This window comes from Alligator sinensis, unplaced genomic scaffold, assembly GCF_000455745.1.
Source record: "Alligator sinensis unplaced genomic scaffold, ASM45574v1 scaffold81_3, whole genome shotgun sequence".
Lineage (NCBI taxonomy): Eukaryota > Metazoa > Chordata > Crocodylia > Alligatoridae > Alligator > Alligator sinensis.
The window spans coordinates 1,779,588-1,794,764 of NW_005842088.1; the positions used below are offsets into that span (position 1 = coordinate 1,779,588).

General features: G+C 40.9%; 1 protein-coding gene and 1 long non-coding RNA gene across 3 annotated transcripts in view; one reads left to right on the top strand and one right to left on the bottom strand.

Annotated features, from left to right (window-relative positions):
* LOC112550352 overlaps positions 1-11,143 on the top strand; it is a 16,732-nt gene extending 5,589 nt beyond the window's left edge. The window contains exon 2 of the long non-coding RNA XR_003094138.1: positions 2,298-11,143. This is a non-coding gene — a long non-coding RNA (uncharacterized LOC112550352). The remainder of the gene's footprint in view (positions 1-2,297) is intronic.
* Positions 10,972-14,044, bottom strand: CNBP (CCHC-type zinc finger nucleic acid binding protein). 2 transcript variants are annotated; one of them, XM_006023893.3, is made up of 4 exons: positions 13,889-14,044; positions 13,075-13,167; positions 12,707-12,905; positions 10,972-12,058 (listed from the first exon to the last, which is right to left on the bottom strand). In XM_006023893.3, exons 1-4 carry the CDS (start codon positions 13,989-13,991, stop codon positions 11,941-11,943), a joined length of 513 nt encoding a protein of 170 aa, XP_006023955.1. In that variant the 5' UTR covers positions 13,992-14,044; the 3' UTR covers positions 10,972-11,940. The 2 variants fall into 2 exon arrangements, with proteins under 2 accessions (XP_006023955.1, XP_006023954.1); XM_006023892.3 differs by having other exon boundaries at positions 12,707-12,908.
* Positions 14,045-15,177: the final 1,133 nt, after the last annotated feature.

Below are 15,177 nucleotides of genomic sequence, written 5' to 3' on the forward strand. Positions count from 1 at the left end.
CAGGTGTTAGGGAAGGGGAAGCCCCAAGAACGCCTGCTAAGGGCAGCGCCCAGTCCACAAGGAGCAACAAGGAGGAGTCCCAACACTGAAGGAAAAAGACCAAGTTGTGGCAGGTGAGTATTAGGGCCTCTTTCAGGTTGAACATGACCCAATGTAAAGGCCACCAGAACACACCCTGTGGCCAGCTCCGGATGCATGCTCCGAAGTGGAAAGACAGTGCCTCCACAAGGCCAGACAGGTGCAACCGCCTACATTCCTCAATAGGTCAACTGCCTTGTTTATCCCTGTTGACCTGTTCAACCCATCTTTGCCTTTCCCAGCAGTACCCCCTTCCTCAAATTCTCTTCTATTTAAAATCCTTGGTTTTTGCAAGTCCATTCATAACACCTGAGAAAAACTTATGCCTCTCTGAACCAGTTAGTCTCCAGGGTGCTACCCTGCCCTGCTTTCTGCCTCGTCTGTAGGGGTGGGGAGGGTTGTTGTTTTGTGCTGCTATTTTTCTACATCTTTTTAAATTAAGAATCTTAAGTAACCTTCCACTATTTGCTGGAGAACACACCACGTTGTTCAGCAAGTGCAATTAATACAGCAAGAGAGCTTCCTTCACTTCATATGAACTTCTGTATTATAGGGAAGAACACTGGTCTTTTTTCATGCACACTCCTGCATTCCACAATCTTGACAAACTTGAAGGTCCACTTCATGTGCAAAGCACCTACGCATACCCAAATGAATCCTACATTATCTGTTCAAGTGAAATTTTCATTTGGCTTATGTGTCTATGTGCATAGGACCAGTGGCATACTGGGAGATAATAATGGGTAATGATCTGTCATAATGCAAAGTGTGCAAATAAAGTGTTCTTAAACTGAAAACTTGGCCTAACACAATTGAGATTAGTAAAAAAGAATTATGTTAAATCTGGGACAAAAGCTCAAAGTTTCAAGTTCCCATTGACTTCCCCAGAAGTGCTGAAGTTAAAAAAACACCCCCCCCCCCCCCAAAACACTGTTAACCAGAAAACCTGGATCTTTCCTACCCCTTCTATAATTGAAAGCTGCTCAATTCTAACAACTAGAGTTGCTACACACTACCTAAAGCAGATTATTATTCTTAACTCATATGAAAATCATGTCCTAGCATAGTTTTCCCTTCTACATTGTGCTCCAGATATGAATCTGTGAAGTTATTGATATCAAAGCTCTAGAATGTGCCTGGTTGAGCTAGTTCTCCAGCTTGCAGTTCTTGATCTGCAACCAATTTAGGAATATAATTTATTTCAGACTGCTGGAATGATTTATATCCTGGAACATCCTTAGCCATATACATGGCATTGTCTGGTTATGTATGCTTAGTTTAGAATATAATCTAAATTAAAAATCACAATAGAAAAGCTAACTTCCAGGGCCATCAGCAAACCAACTGTAAAACTAGTGCATGACCATAAAATGATGTAAACTGAAGCTGTCAAAATAGTCTTCATGTTACACTGGGTAATGTTACACTCCTGCTTTTTTTGTGCTGTATACCCTGGATGCCAGATCACCTGTATATAGCTTTTTAGGTTTTCTAATGAATTCTAGTTGTGTGGCTTTACCCTTTAATTGGGTTAAAAAACTGCTAAAATATCTCATTAATATATTTCCATTTTATTATCGTCTCTGTTCCTTTCTTTGCTGAAAGACTTTTGTAACATAGTTGGAATAAATACTAATGCCACCTGAGGCCTCAGTAGGGGAACACAAAGCTGTAGATGGGTTGTTTTTCCAAATCATTTAGCAGGACCCCTTAGGAAAAGCCCCCAGCATCCAAAAAACAGGTAGAGAGAACCAAATTGGTCTCCTGTCATTCCCCAAATTATTCAGGGCTACTTTACATTTCATCTTGTTTCACCATTTCTATTTAACTGTAATCCTATAGTTGACGTATTTTCCCTTTACTGGCAGAATCTTCCCTTTCCAATCAACATCCTCTTGTTTACAGTACAGTCTCAGAAAAGGCCTTAGAAATGATGTTTGTGCAAAGTTTGTGTTAAAAAAAAAAATGTCCACATTGTAAGGGGAACATTTCCTTAACCAGAAAATCCATCTCTCCGCTGCAGGAATTAATACTGAGATGAATTACAGCAGTCTGTTTTTCTGACACTAATATACATCACCTGGTGTTTTTTCTTAACACATGTTTTTCTGGTATTTTTCTTAAGAATGTTTTTCTTTAAACAAAGTTTTTTTCCCCTCTGGAAAAAAAAAAAATTGCAGATCCATAGAATATAATGTGCCTTCATTCTATATTTTCAGGTTGAACACTGAAGATGGAACTAGTGGCTTACATAGGCAAAGGGGAAAAGAAGTAGAAATTGATTGGCACAAATGCTTTATATGCCAAGAGGAGTAGAGTTAAGGTAGGGGGTGGAAAAAAGAGAGAAAGCACATCAGGCAACAGAACAAGGTCTGCATCACACCTCCTGGAATTGATCCTTATATCTCTTCCGTTCCATCGATTCATTGACACGTTGGACCTGAATACAGTCTGTGAACTTGGAGACAGATACATGCATGTCATATTCTTTATCATGCAACATGTTATAGCCAGTTCACAAATGCAGACCACATTAAAGAGACTGGAAAAGAAGCAAGAGAAAGATGCCAGTACTGCATATAGATACCATCAATCGCATATGCATATTCTGCATCAAGTTCCCAGGACCCACCAAGCAATTACTCGTCTAGAAGCGCCATTGCTGTGATCTCTTGGGAAAAATATATCTTTTGTCAGGAGGAGAAGACAAAAATTGAGGCAAGTTTGTACATTCAATACTTCAAAAATAAATTATGGACCTTGCAAAAAAGGATGCTACTCTCCGATGCCATTTACCCTGCTGCAGGTGATCTCTGCTTTTGAAGGGAAATATCATCTGCAATCCTACTCAGAGTTTTTGAGAAAGTATCAGAAGACCATTGATACTGGTGAGGTCGAGACCGAATTGTTTGATATTTGCTTCAACAATGTTTTGGAGGAGGCTGAGGGCTGGCAAAAGGTAAAATGTATACAATGTCATCATTAATTGAGAGGTACACCCTTCTGCTCCATAGTGAATTCAGTATCTTCAAAGAAATATGGGACCCTGAAGCAAAAGTTCAGAAATAAAATGAGGAACTCCCTAGGTGATAAAGCTGACTTTGTCCAGTCACTCAATCCACAGGAATCACTTCTGGTATTCCCTGCAGAATCAACTGGATGTGCTGTCCAGATTCTCAGACAAATGGCTCAAGAACTCTCAGGCAGTAAGAGGGGGATCTAAATACTTTAATGGAGGAACCTTCCCAAGGGCCTGCAGACAGACCTCGAGCTGCTAAGTTGCTTGTACCATGTCTCCATGAAAATTAAGACATCAAATCTACCCCAGGACATAACTTTATTGGAGGCATCAACATACAAAGTTCAGAAAAGTATAGTACCTGAGATTTTGTACCCGTTTCTTCGACTGCTATGCTCTGAAGAGGAGTTGGATGAAGACTGTGCGAGTGATAAGCGCCGCACACAATTACTGTCTCTTGCCCAGGACACTGGTTCTTGGCTACAAACAGACGAAGCAAACACCTGGGACTTGGATTGACAATCCATCAAGCAACTAGGTCTAAACAGCTTGTGCAACTTTTGCATGCAGCAGGCGACTGTGTGAGCTATGACAGTCATGCGTGCTGGCACTACCTTAGCAAATGCTGTACTGGCAAGGTATACATGGCACATGGAAACACAATTGTCCCAATGAATTTCAGAAATTATCTGCTTGCAGGCTACATCAGATATGCTAATGACAACATAGACATTTTTGAGGAGACAGGTGATGGGAAGGAGACCTTCCACGCATCTCAAACAGCTGCTTTCTGCAGAAGTGTCATTGGCAAAGAAATACTAGATCTGAATGTGGAATATCAAACTAGCTGATGTGTTGATATTCTCAATAACTTTCCAAGTCATTTTCCAATCCAATATTGACAAGAATAAGACACAAGCATTATTTCAAGAACCTGTCCAAGTTGAATGCCAAATTGAATGATACAAGGCAACACTTTCAATGGTGGTGTCACAGGCAAAGGCTATGGACATTGCATGGGTAATCACCAGACTTCAGGATCCTGACAATCAGCATGTACCCAGCTGGACTGGATTTAACCAATGTTCAAATTGAATACCCCCAGGATATTTGTCAGTCCAATGCCAATAATAAACAAGCTTGCCCATGAATTTGACACTATCTGGACAGTTATTAAGAATTGCCAAAAGATGATATCTGCCTTGCGTCAGAAGTTCACTGTGGTAACATTCGATGAACAGCTATACTTTAAGGCAAAGATGCTGCAATGGTACAAGATGAATGAATGCAAAATCTGGTGGTAATGCTGGGCAGGTTCCACATTCAAATATATTTCCCAAAGGTCTTTGGTCAGTATGTGACCGATTCTGGCCTAAAGGACATTTTTGTAGAAAGTGGTGTTTCTGGCAAGAATGCTGCTGAGGACAGTCTCAAGGGTAAACATTGGAATCAAATGATACATGCTCACAAACTCACAACTGAGGCACTATGGAGGATCCTATGGTCTACCATACTACAATGGGCTGATAAGTCACATGGAACTAGATGCTTCAGTTGTGCATGTGGCTCAAGAACTTGCCAAGGCATTCAATGATGCAGATGACCAGGCTTTGGAAACAGCAATGCACAATCTGCTCCCCAAAATTAAGAAAGTGAAAGTACTGGTTGTTTTCCTGGGCTGTGTCAAATGCAATACATGAATCTTGTTTCCATTCTGCTCCGGTTTACAAGGGTTATGAGAGAGGGCAACTGGGACTTGTATCTGGAGTCATTTGTCAAAATGTTGCCTTAGTTTGCCACTTTTGACGATGTGCATTCTCTGAGATAGGGATGTGTTTTCTTGGCAGGCATGAAGCAACTGAAGAACACAGCACCTGAAGTGTATGCTGGTTTCTAGTCCGATGACTTAATTGTCCAAGAAATAAACCAGAGGTTCAGCCAAGTTCCAGATGACCAGGGACGCGAGTATGTAAACAAAATTTGCAAAATTGCTGAGGGACTGATTGGAATAACTCGATCAGAGTCAGCGCTCAGTCAACGGGGATTGACATATGTGGAGAGAGCAAGGCTTGCCAGCGACACCAGAGAAATGCTTGGAGTAATAGAGGAAAAGGGATCACACAAAGTATGAGGGAGAAATAGAAGACGAAGGGATGAGGATGATGTTAAAAAGCGGTCTACTAAGTTCCAGTTATTCAGTGTTCAACAGGGAATCCCCGAGCTGGTGTGCCTCACTACTGGTGACGTTCCACAAGAAGCAATTATACAAGACCTGCTGAATGCACAAGTTAAGACAAAACATTATAGAGACATTTGTTGCTGATCGACTTGTGCATAAAACTGTCAGCGTACATGCACTAATCCCAAAGTTAAAAAAAACTCTTGCTTCTATATATACACACACAGTAGTTAGCAACAGAAAAACAAACAACAGACCTCAGTCATCAGAGCCAGTCATGATCTTTTCAGACATCTACTTGTATCTCTAGATGCTGGCAGGGATATTGATGTCAATAACTCCTAAGGCAAGAAATTTGTACTGTACTGCTAACACTGGCTGTGGTTCAGGCCATGAGAAAACCCAAGGATGCAGTGACCTGTGGAGACTATGAAGATGCTTTTGTGGTAAATATCATGTCCCATTTCAAGGAATTTTGCAGCAGGGTACATGTCATGTTTGACTGCTACAAACACCCATCAATCAAGGATGTTACTAGAAAACATTGAATTGGGAAAGGAAGGGAAATAAAAATTAGCAGCAGGGACATCAGTAAATGTTCTCCATGGCACAGGCAACATGAATCCAAGGAAAACAAGGCATCACTTGTTATGTTCCTCAAAAGGGAACTCTTACAGCAAGCATCGCATGGTGACAAAGAACTAATAGTCAGCAGTGGTAATGATGGTTATGCTGTCTTCTCAACTGAAAGAAACATGGACCACCTCCACTCCACACAGAAAGAGGCAGACACCCACATGATCTTGCATCTCTCTGAGGCAATGTCAGAAGGATATGACAGTCATTGTCACAAACAGCAATACAGATGTCCTACTACTACCGATTGCATTCTGGCCTTGTCTCAGTAGTGAGCTGTGGATGAAAGCAGGCACATCAAGAACTCAATGATACGCTGCTGTGCACAAGGTGGAATGCTGTGATGAAGTAAAGGATGGACTGTTGGGCTTTCATGCCCTCGTGGGGTTGGATACCACAAGCCAACTCGCAGGAATTTTTAAGTTTGCTTGGAAGATCTGTGAAACTTGCTTCAAATTGAGACAGGAGACATCTCACACACCAGATGCCCAAGTACTGGCCAGAGCTGAGGAATTTGTATGTAGATTGTATGAACCTACCAGGGAGACAGATTCCATTCACACTGTGGTGTGCTCAATTCAGAAAGGTGCAAGCTTGAAGACCTGCCACCAACACAAGATACACTACTTCAGCACATCCACCAAGCCCACTACCAAGCCTTTATTTGGCAAAATGCAGTGGTGACAAATCCACAGATGCCAAGACCCATAAAAAGTGGATGGCACATCGACCATGGCATGCTGTTGCCTTTACTGATAACAAAAGGCCTTACACAGCTGAGTGCTTGGACATCACAACCTGTTGATGTAAAACAAGTAGACATCAATGTATTGCACAATGTCCTGTAGTAGACTTAAATAGAGCAGCAGCTTGCAAATGTATGAATTAGTGCCAAAACCCCCAATAAAGACCATGACAGTGACTAGATTTATATGTGAATTGAACTCATCAAGTGATGTGGTTTAGAAAATGTAATGTTTACTTGAGGATTGGATTTTAAATCAGGAGGGTGGGGAAAAAAAAAAAAAAAAAAAAAAAAACAAGCCCCCCCCCAAAAATCATTGTCTATTACTCTGTTGATTTTGGACTGCTAACTCCAGGGGCTCTAGTACTCGTTAGGTAGCCTCTTATAGCATAGGATAATATTTGTGACATAAGAACATTAAATGCATCTTCATTTTCCTATACAGGTAGTCCTTGATGTATAGCGTTTTGAGTTGCAACGTTTTGTACTTGCGTTTATAAATTGATACCGTTTCAACTTTCTGATGTCAGTTTCGACTTTACAACGCTTGATCCAATGCCACACCATGTCAGCAAACAAGTTCGCTGCATCACCCATCTCCCTGGAGAACATCTGTCCAAGCTTCCTTGGACACTTTAAGTAAGCAGACAAGATTCCAGAAAAGCCTGCAGTCAAGACTCCCAAGAAAACTCCAGCCAAGAACCCTTCAAAAAGTCCAGCAAAGTCACCTCAAAGAAGTCCTTTCAAATCAATATGATTGCTATTTACAATCTAAATATATTGGTATAGCTAGATTACTCATCTATAATGGAGTACAAAATTCCTGGGTTTTTTCTTTTTTGAAAATAGGGCATCGGGCCTTGGTTCAGGAGCCAACCCCCCATTATAACATTGCTTCTTATGGGGGGGGGGGGAAGGGAGGGGGGAAAGAAAGAGAGAAAAATCTATGTTCACATTGTAACAAAAAAAAAAAAAAAAAAATTGTGCAAACTTCACCTTTTTCAGTATCTGCACCCAGACTAGTAACAGGAGTCTCCACCCACTAACATCTAACCAGCAATTCCAAGCCAGGGTGTGGTGACACACTGGGGTGCCTTGAGATCCTTTGAAGGGTGCTGCAGGGCACACCATTAGGTGTGCAAACATGATTCACTATATCCATAGATTTCAAACAGGAATACAGTGTTAAAAACATTCTTACCTGTTGTGGTCAGTTTTTTGCAACAGAAGATTTCCTTATTATTTTCCTACAGTCAAGGATCAAGGGAAAGTTATGAACTGACATTTTTCGAGGGGTGGCTTAAATCTGAAAGGGTTGAGAACCACTGATTTAAACTCTGCAGAATGACACTATGAACCATCCACTGCCACAGGTTTTCGAACATTCTTCTAGCATGAGACCAGAATGACAGCTCAGGTTAAAGGTAGACTGGCACTAGGCCAGATCCGCCTCAGCCGCTTCTCTTCGCTGTCCAATTGTGGACCATAATAGGCAGAGCTCCCCCATCCACTGAAGTTGTGGGTGTCTAGCTGCAGGCAGAGCTCCTTGTTACCAAATGCTGCTGAGACCACAGCTCTGCAAGCTGAATCTAAAGGTCAACCCACAGGCTGTAGGTTGCCAGCTCTTGCACTGCCACACAACCTTTAATGGTCTCTGGATCAAAACATCTTGCATATTACCCTTACACCGAGTCAGAACAGTCCATCCAACAGTACATGTGAGACTACACTGAAGGACAAGACTAATCCATAGGTGTCCAGAGAGTTTTTTTTTTTGCGCATTACCCAAAAATATAAGAGGGAAAGTGATCAAATAACAGCAGCCTCTTATTCTCCCCTTTGGTAAAGCCCATCATTTCTTTTCTGTACCACATAAGTCTATGACTAGATTGCCTAAAACATTCGTTAGTGTTCAGCTTAAGCTTTTCAGCATCAGTTTTTTGTTCCTCTGCAGAAGGAGCTCCAAAATGGACAGTCATCTACTTGAATGCAGTTTCTCTTGTTCCCTATTGATGATTCAGCTCAGTACAGTAGCATTGTCTGACCTCTAAAGAATATGCAGATTTCAGACAAAGATTTATTTTAATATATTTTAAGAAAATCCAAATACTAGGTACTTTTTTTTTTTTTTTTTTTTTTTTTTGCAATAGCCCCATGACTTTGAGCCAGAAGAGGCCTCATTAAGCTTTGCAACACAAGGAATATCTGAGTTTTTCATTGTATGGAGTCTTTTACAGCAAGACCGTCCAACTGGCACCCTATGGGCCACACGCAACCCATGAAAGGTTAAGTTGTGGCCCCCACCCAGGAGCCACTTTCCCCACCAGGCTCCCCTTCTTTACTCCAGGTTCTGCTTCCATCCCTTGGGGTGGGATGTAGCAGCCACAGGGCCCAGGGTCTCTCATACAACACAGTGAAGCAGAGGAACGTAGGGGACACCAGAGAGAGTATAGGATTAATTGTAGCAGGCAGCATCTAGAACACAAAACAGCCCCAATATCCAAGACAGCCAAGTTGAAAATCCCCTATTCCTACTCACCCAAGAAAGAACTAGGCAAACTTTATGAGATCATATACAAAATATATCTTTCGAAATCTGACCGTACCTGAAGCATGAACTAAGCTTCTTTGAAACGGACTACTAGTTTCCTAGCATTTGGGCAAGGAAGACCACAGAACAAGAGCCAAAACAAATGTTTACAAGCTGCAATACACAATCTACAGGAAAGATAGTGACTAGTTACTGGTCTAAAGCAGGGGTGGCCATCCTGTGGCATAGGCAATCCGTGTGTGGCAGAACTTGGGCAGAGTGCAGGGCTAATTTGTGACATGCCTGACAAAAAGGTTGCCCCCCCCCCAAACCCAAGCTATCTTGGTACCTTAAAGTACTATAATTATCAAGCTAAAAACCCTCACACTGCCCAAACAAGTACTTCCATATGTAGTATTACCGGGCAAGTTCACATCTTACTTTTACCCCCGTTTGGACCTCTCCTCCCCCTACCAAAGCATCACCACTTGGATACTCCCCCCCCCCCTTTCAGGTTCTGCTTCCTACTTTTGGGGATAGGGCAGTCCATAGCTTGGAGAGAAGGAGGGACACAGGGGAAGGAAGTGTTCAAGTGGTGATACTGGGTTGGGGGTGGTAGAGAAGAAGGAAAGAGGTCCAAATTGGGGTAAAAATAAGATGTATTATAAGGCAAGGTCACTATATATTCAATAGGAGGCAGAATGATTTGGAAGGAGGGGGAGGGGCAACAGCAAGATTCGACTGCTCTGCTATAGGGGATACACCAGTGCAAGGCTTGAATGCATTTGAATACTGTGACAAACACTGACACCATCCTGTAGATCTGAGTATTAAGACGACAGACTTCTGAACACTTCCTGAATTGGTTTTAAAACACACTTAAAGTGCTCAAGGTTCCCCTCCCTACAAATAAATGCTAGAAGGAATTCATTACACCAAATCGCCATCTTTTAAGTTTGGTCCTTCCAAGATAGCACATTTTCCATTCCAATTCCATTAATGAATAAAGTAAAGGGAATGGCAGAGTGCCATATTCAATATAATCCATTGCAGAATCACAAGCAACTAAGTAGATTTAGCAAGGCTAGCATTAAGAAATGACCTGTCATAATGTTTACTTACTTCATACTGGTTAAGTCATCACTTCTTTCTATTTGATGGAAGCTACTCTAGTCTGCCCTCAATATTTCCAAATCTATAATACAAGGGAGGGGAAAGAGAGGCACCTCAAAAAACACAAGAATATCATGGACTGAAGTTACTCTGGTTGTAAAGTAACAGCTAGCACTTTCTGCTTTGGTTAAAACAAGTTTCTATTAGTAGATCTCAACTCTCATTTAAAAATTATGTTCCAGTACACCATGTATTTAGGCACCCTAAATGCAGGGCTGTTAGGCTTTCTTCTGCACTCCACTAATGAGCACTTCATCTTTCAAAGCCACTGCATTGGTATCCGACTTCTTAACCTACTTCACTGGAAGTGGCATTGCAGTAGTATTCATATGTCCAGCACATTCAAGTACAAGTAAGAGACTAGCTTTACGCTGCACAAATCAGCAAGAAGCTCATACATGAAGCAATGTTTTAATTGGAAGCTCGTATAAAGGTTAAAGCAACAGCCTACTGTATAAAGGAACAAACATTTTTATGATGTCGTCAAGGTATGCAGAGAAGCAAAGACCTGTAAGAAGTGCTGCAAAAAGTAGCACAATGTAAGTTTTCTGAAGTTACAGGATTGAAATCAACACCACAAGACTTTGAACAAAAAGAAAAAGTCCAAACTGTAAGCTTTTAAACACCTCCACATTCCCCTCTTTAATATGGTGTTTTGCACTGTGTACATGAACAAAAACTAAGCAAAAAGGAACTTTAGCCAAACTCCCCTTCCTCCTCCAGCTTTATTGATAGTTTAAAATTACACTTCTATGTTCTAGGTCTTCAATTGCTTTTACCATCTTACTTTAAAAACTGATTACAAGCAAATGAAACTCAGTTGTCTAAGTGATATAGTATACAAAAATAACATCTTGATTTCTGTGAAAATGCATCTTTGCAACTCCTGAATAGCTCCAAATTGTGTATGCTATGAGAACTGATGTTCTGGGTTTTAGATTTAAATTTGCAATATTCATTCAAAAAGCTTCCCATTACTTTCTGTATCTCCAACATCAACATTCTTTGACTGAATTACTGTTACTTTTAAAGTTTTATTCCTGATTTCTCTCTCTCTCTCTCATGGCCAGTAACAGGCATGTGCATCTTGTTTGTTTACTCCCACACAGCTATATGCTCTAGGTAAGGCCTGATATAGATATTACTTGGTGTTGTTAACAGCTACTGAGGTCAGACAATTCAAGGCCATTATAATAAAATTAAGAGTTACTTGTGGAAGTTTTGACACTTCCAGGATTTCTTTTGTCCTGCACAGAATCACTTCCATGTAACCCAGAGAGGGTTTGCTGGTCTGACTCAACTCTTCCCACTCATCAATCCCTATTCACCAGTGGCACGGAAAGGGGGTTCTTTAACAAAGCATTATACATAACACCTCTACCAAACTAAACATAAACATTTTTTTGTAGTTAAATGCAGAAAGTTGATTTTTTCCACCCCTTTCCTCCTTTTACATGGCAAGTAAAGCTCACTGGCCTGGGAGTAGCCTCTATCTGCCAACCTTTGGCCAGTGAAGAGGATTCAGAGAAAAATAATACAACCATCAATCAGAAAAAGGAGGGGCGACAAAGGAAAAATTATTAGGCTGTAGCTTCAATTGTGCATTCCCGTGCAAGGTGCCCTGACTCTCCGCAGCGATAGCAGTTGACTTCACTTGTCTTGCTGCAGTTGATGGCCACATGGCCAGTTTCACCACACCTGGGAGAAGGAGAAAGAAAAAAAAAAGTTATATGCAAGCTTTAGACTTGTTAGGCTTTTAGGCAAGTCAGGACAAACGAATCCTGCACTGGTTATAAAGTGTACTAAATGATACACTGGGTTGTCCTCCAATTCTGAAGGTGACATTTGCGTTGTGCAGCTGTTCAAGCTGTAAATATTACCTACTGACATCATCTGTACTAAAAGTTAGGCACGTGTCTCTGGTGTAGAACCAAGACAAGTTAGGCAGCCTGACTACAAGCTTAAGTCAGATGCAGCCAGAAGCAGTAAAGCTGAACTGCATTCTATTCTAAATCTTGCTGCACTTACACCGAAGCACCCCACTAAATAAGACTTGAACAAGAGGTGGGTCCCCAGAAGGCAAGACTTCCCCATGACAAATATGCCTCTTCAATTAAAGTCTGGTAGTACTCTAGTTGCCATTTGGAGCATCCAGTAAAGCACCAGTGTTGTGTGTTACTCCACTACCTAAAGACAGTTGAGCTTTTTCCCTTCCCCTCCCCCAAAACAGTAATTATGGCATATTTTTAAATTTATAGGCATGAACTTGGATCAGTGTATTCCCTTTTAGGATTGGTATACAGTAATCCTTGCATCACTGACGGCAATGACTTTAATGACACTTACCTATAGCATTTCACTTTGGTGCAGTCTTTTTGAATGTGTCCAAACTCCCCACAAGAGTAGCACTTCTGCTCATCTGCATGGTCACAGTCACGAGCCAGATGACCTGGTTTGCCACAGTTATAGCAGCACTGCTCTCTCTCTCTCTTCGGCTCCTTGCAGTCCTTAGCAATATGGCCACCTCTGCCGCAGTTATAGCAGGCTTCCACAATAAGAAAAGAGACAGAACAAGACTATAAAACCTTTATTAAGTTAATTCTAACATGCATTTACTAGGAACCAATTGGTTCTATGTTCAAATACACAAATGTCATGTGTAGCTTGTGATGTTTGGTTCCTCCCCCGCCCCACCATCCCCTCTTAATACTTACCATCCTCCTGAAGATCACAGTCCTTGGCAAGATGGCCAGACTCACCACAGCGATAGCAGATGTCTGGGAGAGATGAAGACATGAACTGGAAGCCTGTTTAAGAATGAGAAAGTTTTAGTGACTAGTTATACATCATAAACAAAAAGTAAATACTTATTATGCCACTACAATTGTCCTTTTTGCAATACACCAAGGAAATCCTTCTTACAGGTATCATAATACAGTAAAAGCTGCATTATTCGGCACTTTACCATCCGGAATGCTCTATTAACTGGCATCCTGCCATTGAAGGAAGATATCTATTGCCATCTCATATCCAGAAAAATTCCAATAGCCACCCGGCATCTTGCCATGCCCTTCTCATAGATCTGTTGTTTACGGAAGCTTCAGGGTGCTGCTGAGCGGCGTCACTAGCGACAGTCTCAACTGTAAACATCTGCCATTGTCATCACATTGTGCTTGTGCTGGATCATGACTCTCAGCCAGCTGGCATATTGGATTAACCAGCACCCCCCACCCACCATGGATGCCAGATAAACAGAGCTTTTACTGTACTATGAAATATTGGAGAAAGTAGCAGTAGGCATCATTAAAAAAAAAAAAAAAAAAAAAAAAAAAAAAAAAAAAAAAAAGAAACAAAACAAGCAACACGAACCAATTAAGTACACTTAGTACATCATAAGTACAGATAATCAAATTAAGAGAGTGTTGTGTCATTTCTACAAAGGCTATAAAAATAAAGTGTACAAGTCTTACAAGATGCAAACTATGCTTCAATGAGTGCAAGTTAGAAATTTTTACAAAGGCAGATTACCTCTGCCACGGCTTCGCATCCCACGACCACGTCCAATACCAGTAGGGCATTCCCGAGCCCAGTGGCCAGTACGTCCGCATTTGAAGCACTCGTTGCTGCTCATCGTTGTGGTTCAGTTCTCTAGGTATAAGTGGAGGATATTAAGTTTAAGTAAACTAACTCTGGTTCTTCTAAAGGCTGTATTTTAATGTAGTCTCTCAAGCTTGCTGCATTTTCAACCATAACAAGTCAAACATAACAGCTGAAAGATACCTCACAACATTTTAGTCCCTCAGATAGGATTCTGCTGCATCTTTATTCATTTGGCTATGAAGCTGTCTATTTACAGGGATATGTTTGACTTATTCTTATTTATGATGGACCATAAACTATAAACGTTGGCCATGCAAAGGGAACCCTGCTTTTTTTTTTTTTTTTTTTACAGTTTAGTAAGCTCACAATGAAGCTACTGCTTAAAAGAAAAAAAAAAATTCAGAAAAGCAAAACTGTACTGTTTAAACATACAATTGCATTTCCTCGGGAATCTTAAATTTTCGCCTGGATTAACATTTCTCACTTTATGGATATGAAAATAAGCTATTTTCATTTCTGGGGTCCCTTACATCACACACCTTTGCAGTGTCAAGACTGAACTCTGAGGAGTTTGTTCTGTTACCACACATTAGGTACTATTTCACCTAAAAAATTAGGCAATACACTTACAAAGAACAATTTAACTCGGGTTACCAACCATAATCCTACTGAAGCTACAGAACCTTCCTACTCAAGAAAGTAGCTAGCATAACCTTTTGCATACATACTCCTACTTTTCCCAGCAAAACTTATAAACATCTCCAAGTAATAAATACAATGCTTTAGAAAAAGTTATTAGACAAAAACCTAAAACATACAGTGGAAGTAGAAAAGGAAGTATATCTTTCAATGTTAAAATAGATGCATCCAAATCCACCTCATTCATTACATGAAGTTTTGCCTCCTAACATTTGTTGCAAAGACTTTGTGACATACCAAAATAAATATGTTTCCATGAAATCCAACACAGCCCAATAGTCCCAGCTTTTGTATTACTCAGTTGTTTTAAGTCTGCTTATTTATATCAATATGTCCTTGTTAACTACTATAGTTGGCAGGAGCGAGCCAGTTGCTGACAATACAGCTAAGGCTTGAGGGGATGTGTCAAATTTACCCCAGCCCCTGGATCAAATCCAGGCCATGGGCAGGACCTAAAGGGCCAGGAGCCACATTTGGAAGGCAGCATGCATCTGGGGGCAAGCCACAATGCAGGGCTA

Coding starts and splice junctions, on each gene's coding strand:
- CNBP (XM_006023892.3), bottom strand. CDS start 13,991: ATGAGCAGCAACGAGTGCTTCAAATGCGGACGTACTGGCCACTGGGCT. Junction 13,168..13,888: donor GATGCGAAGCCGTGGCAGAG/GTAATCTGCCTT, acceptor ATTCTTAAACAG/GCTTCCAGTTCATGTCTTCA. Junction 12,909..13,074: donor CTGTGATCTTCAGGAGGATG/GTAAGTATTAAG, acceptor TTCTTATTGTGG/AAGCCTGCTATAACTGCGGC.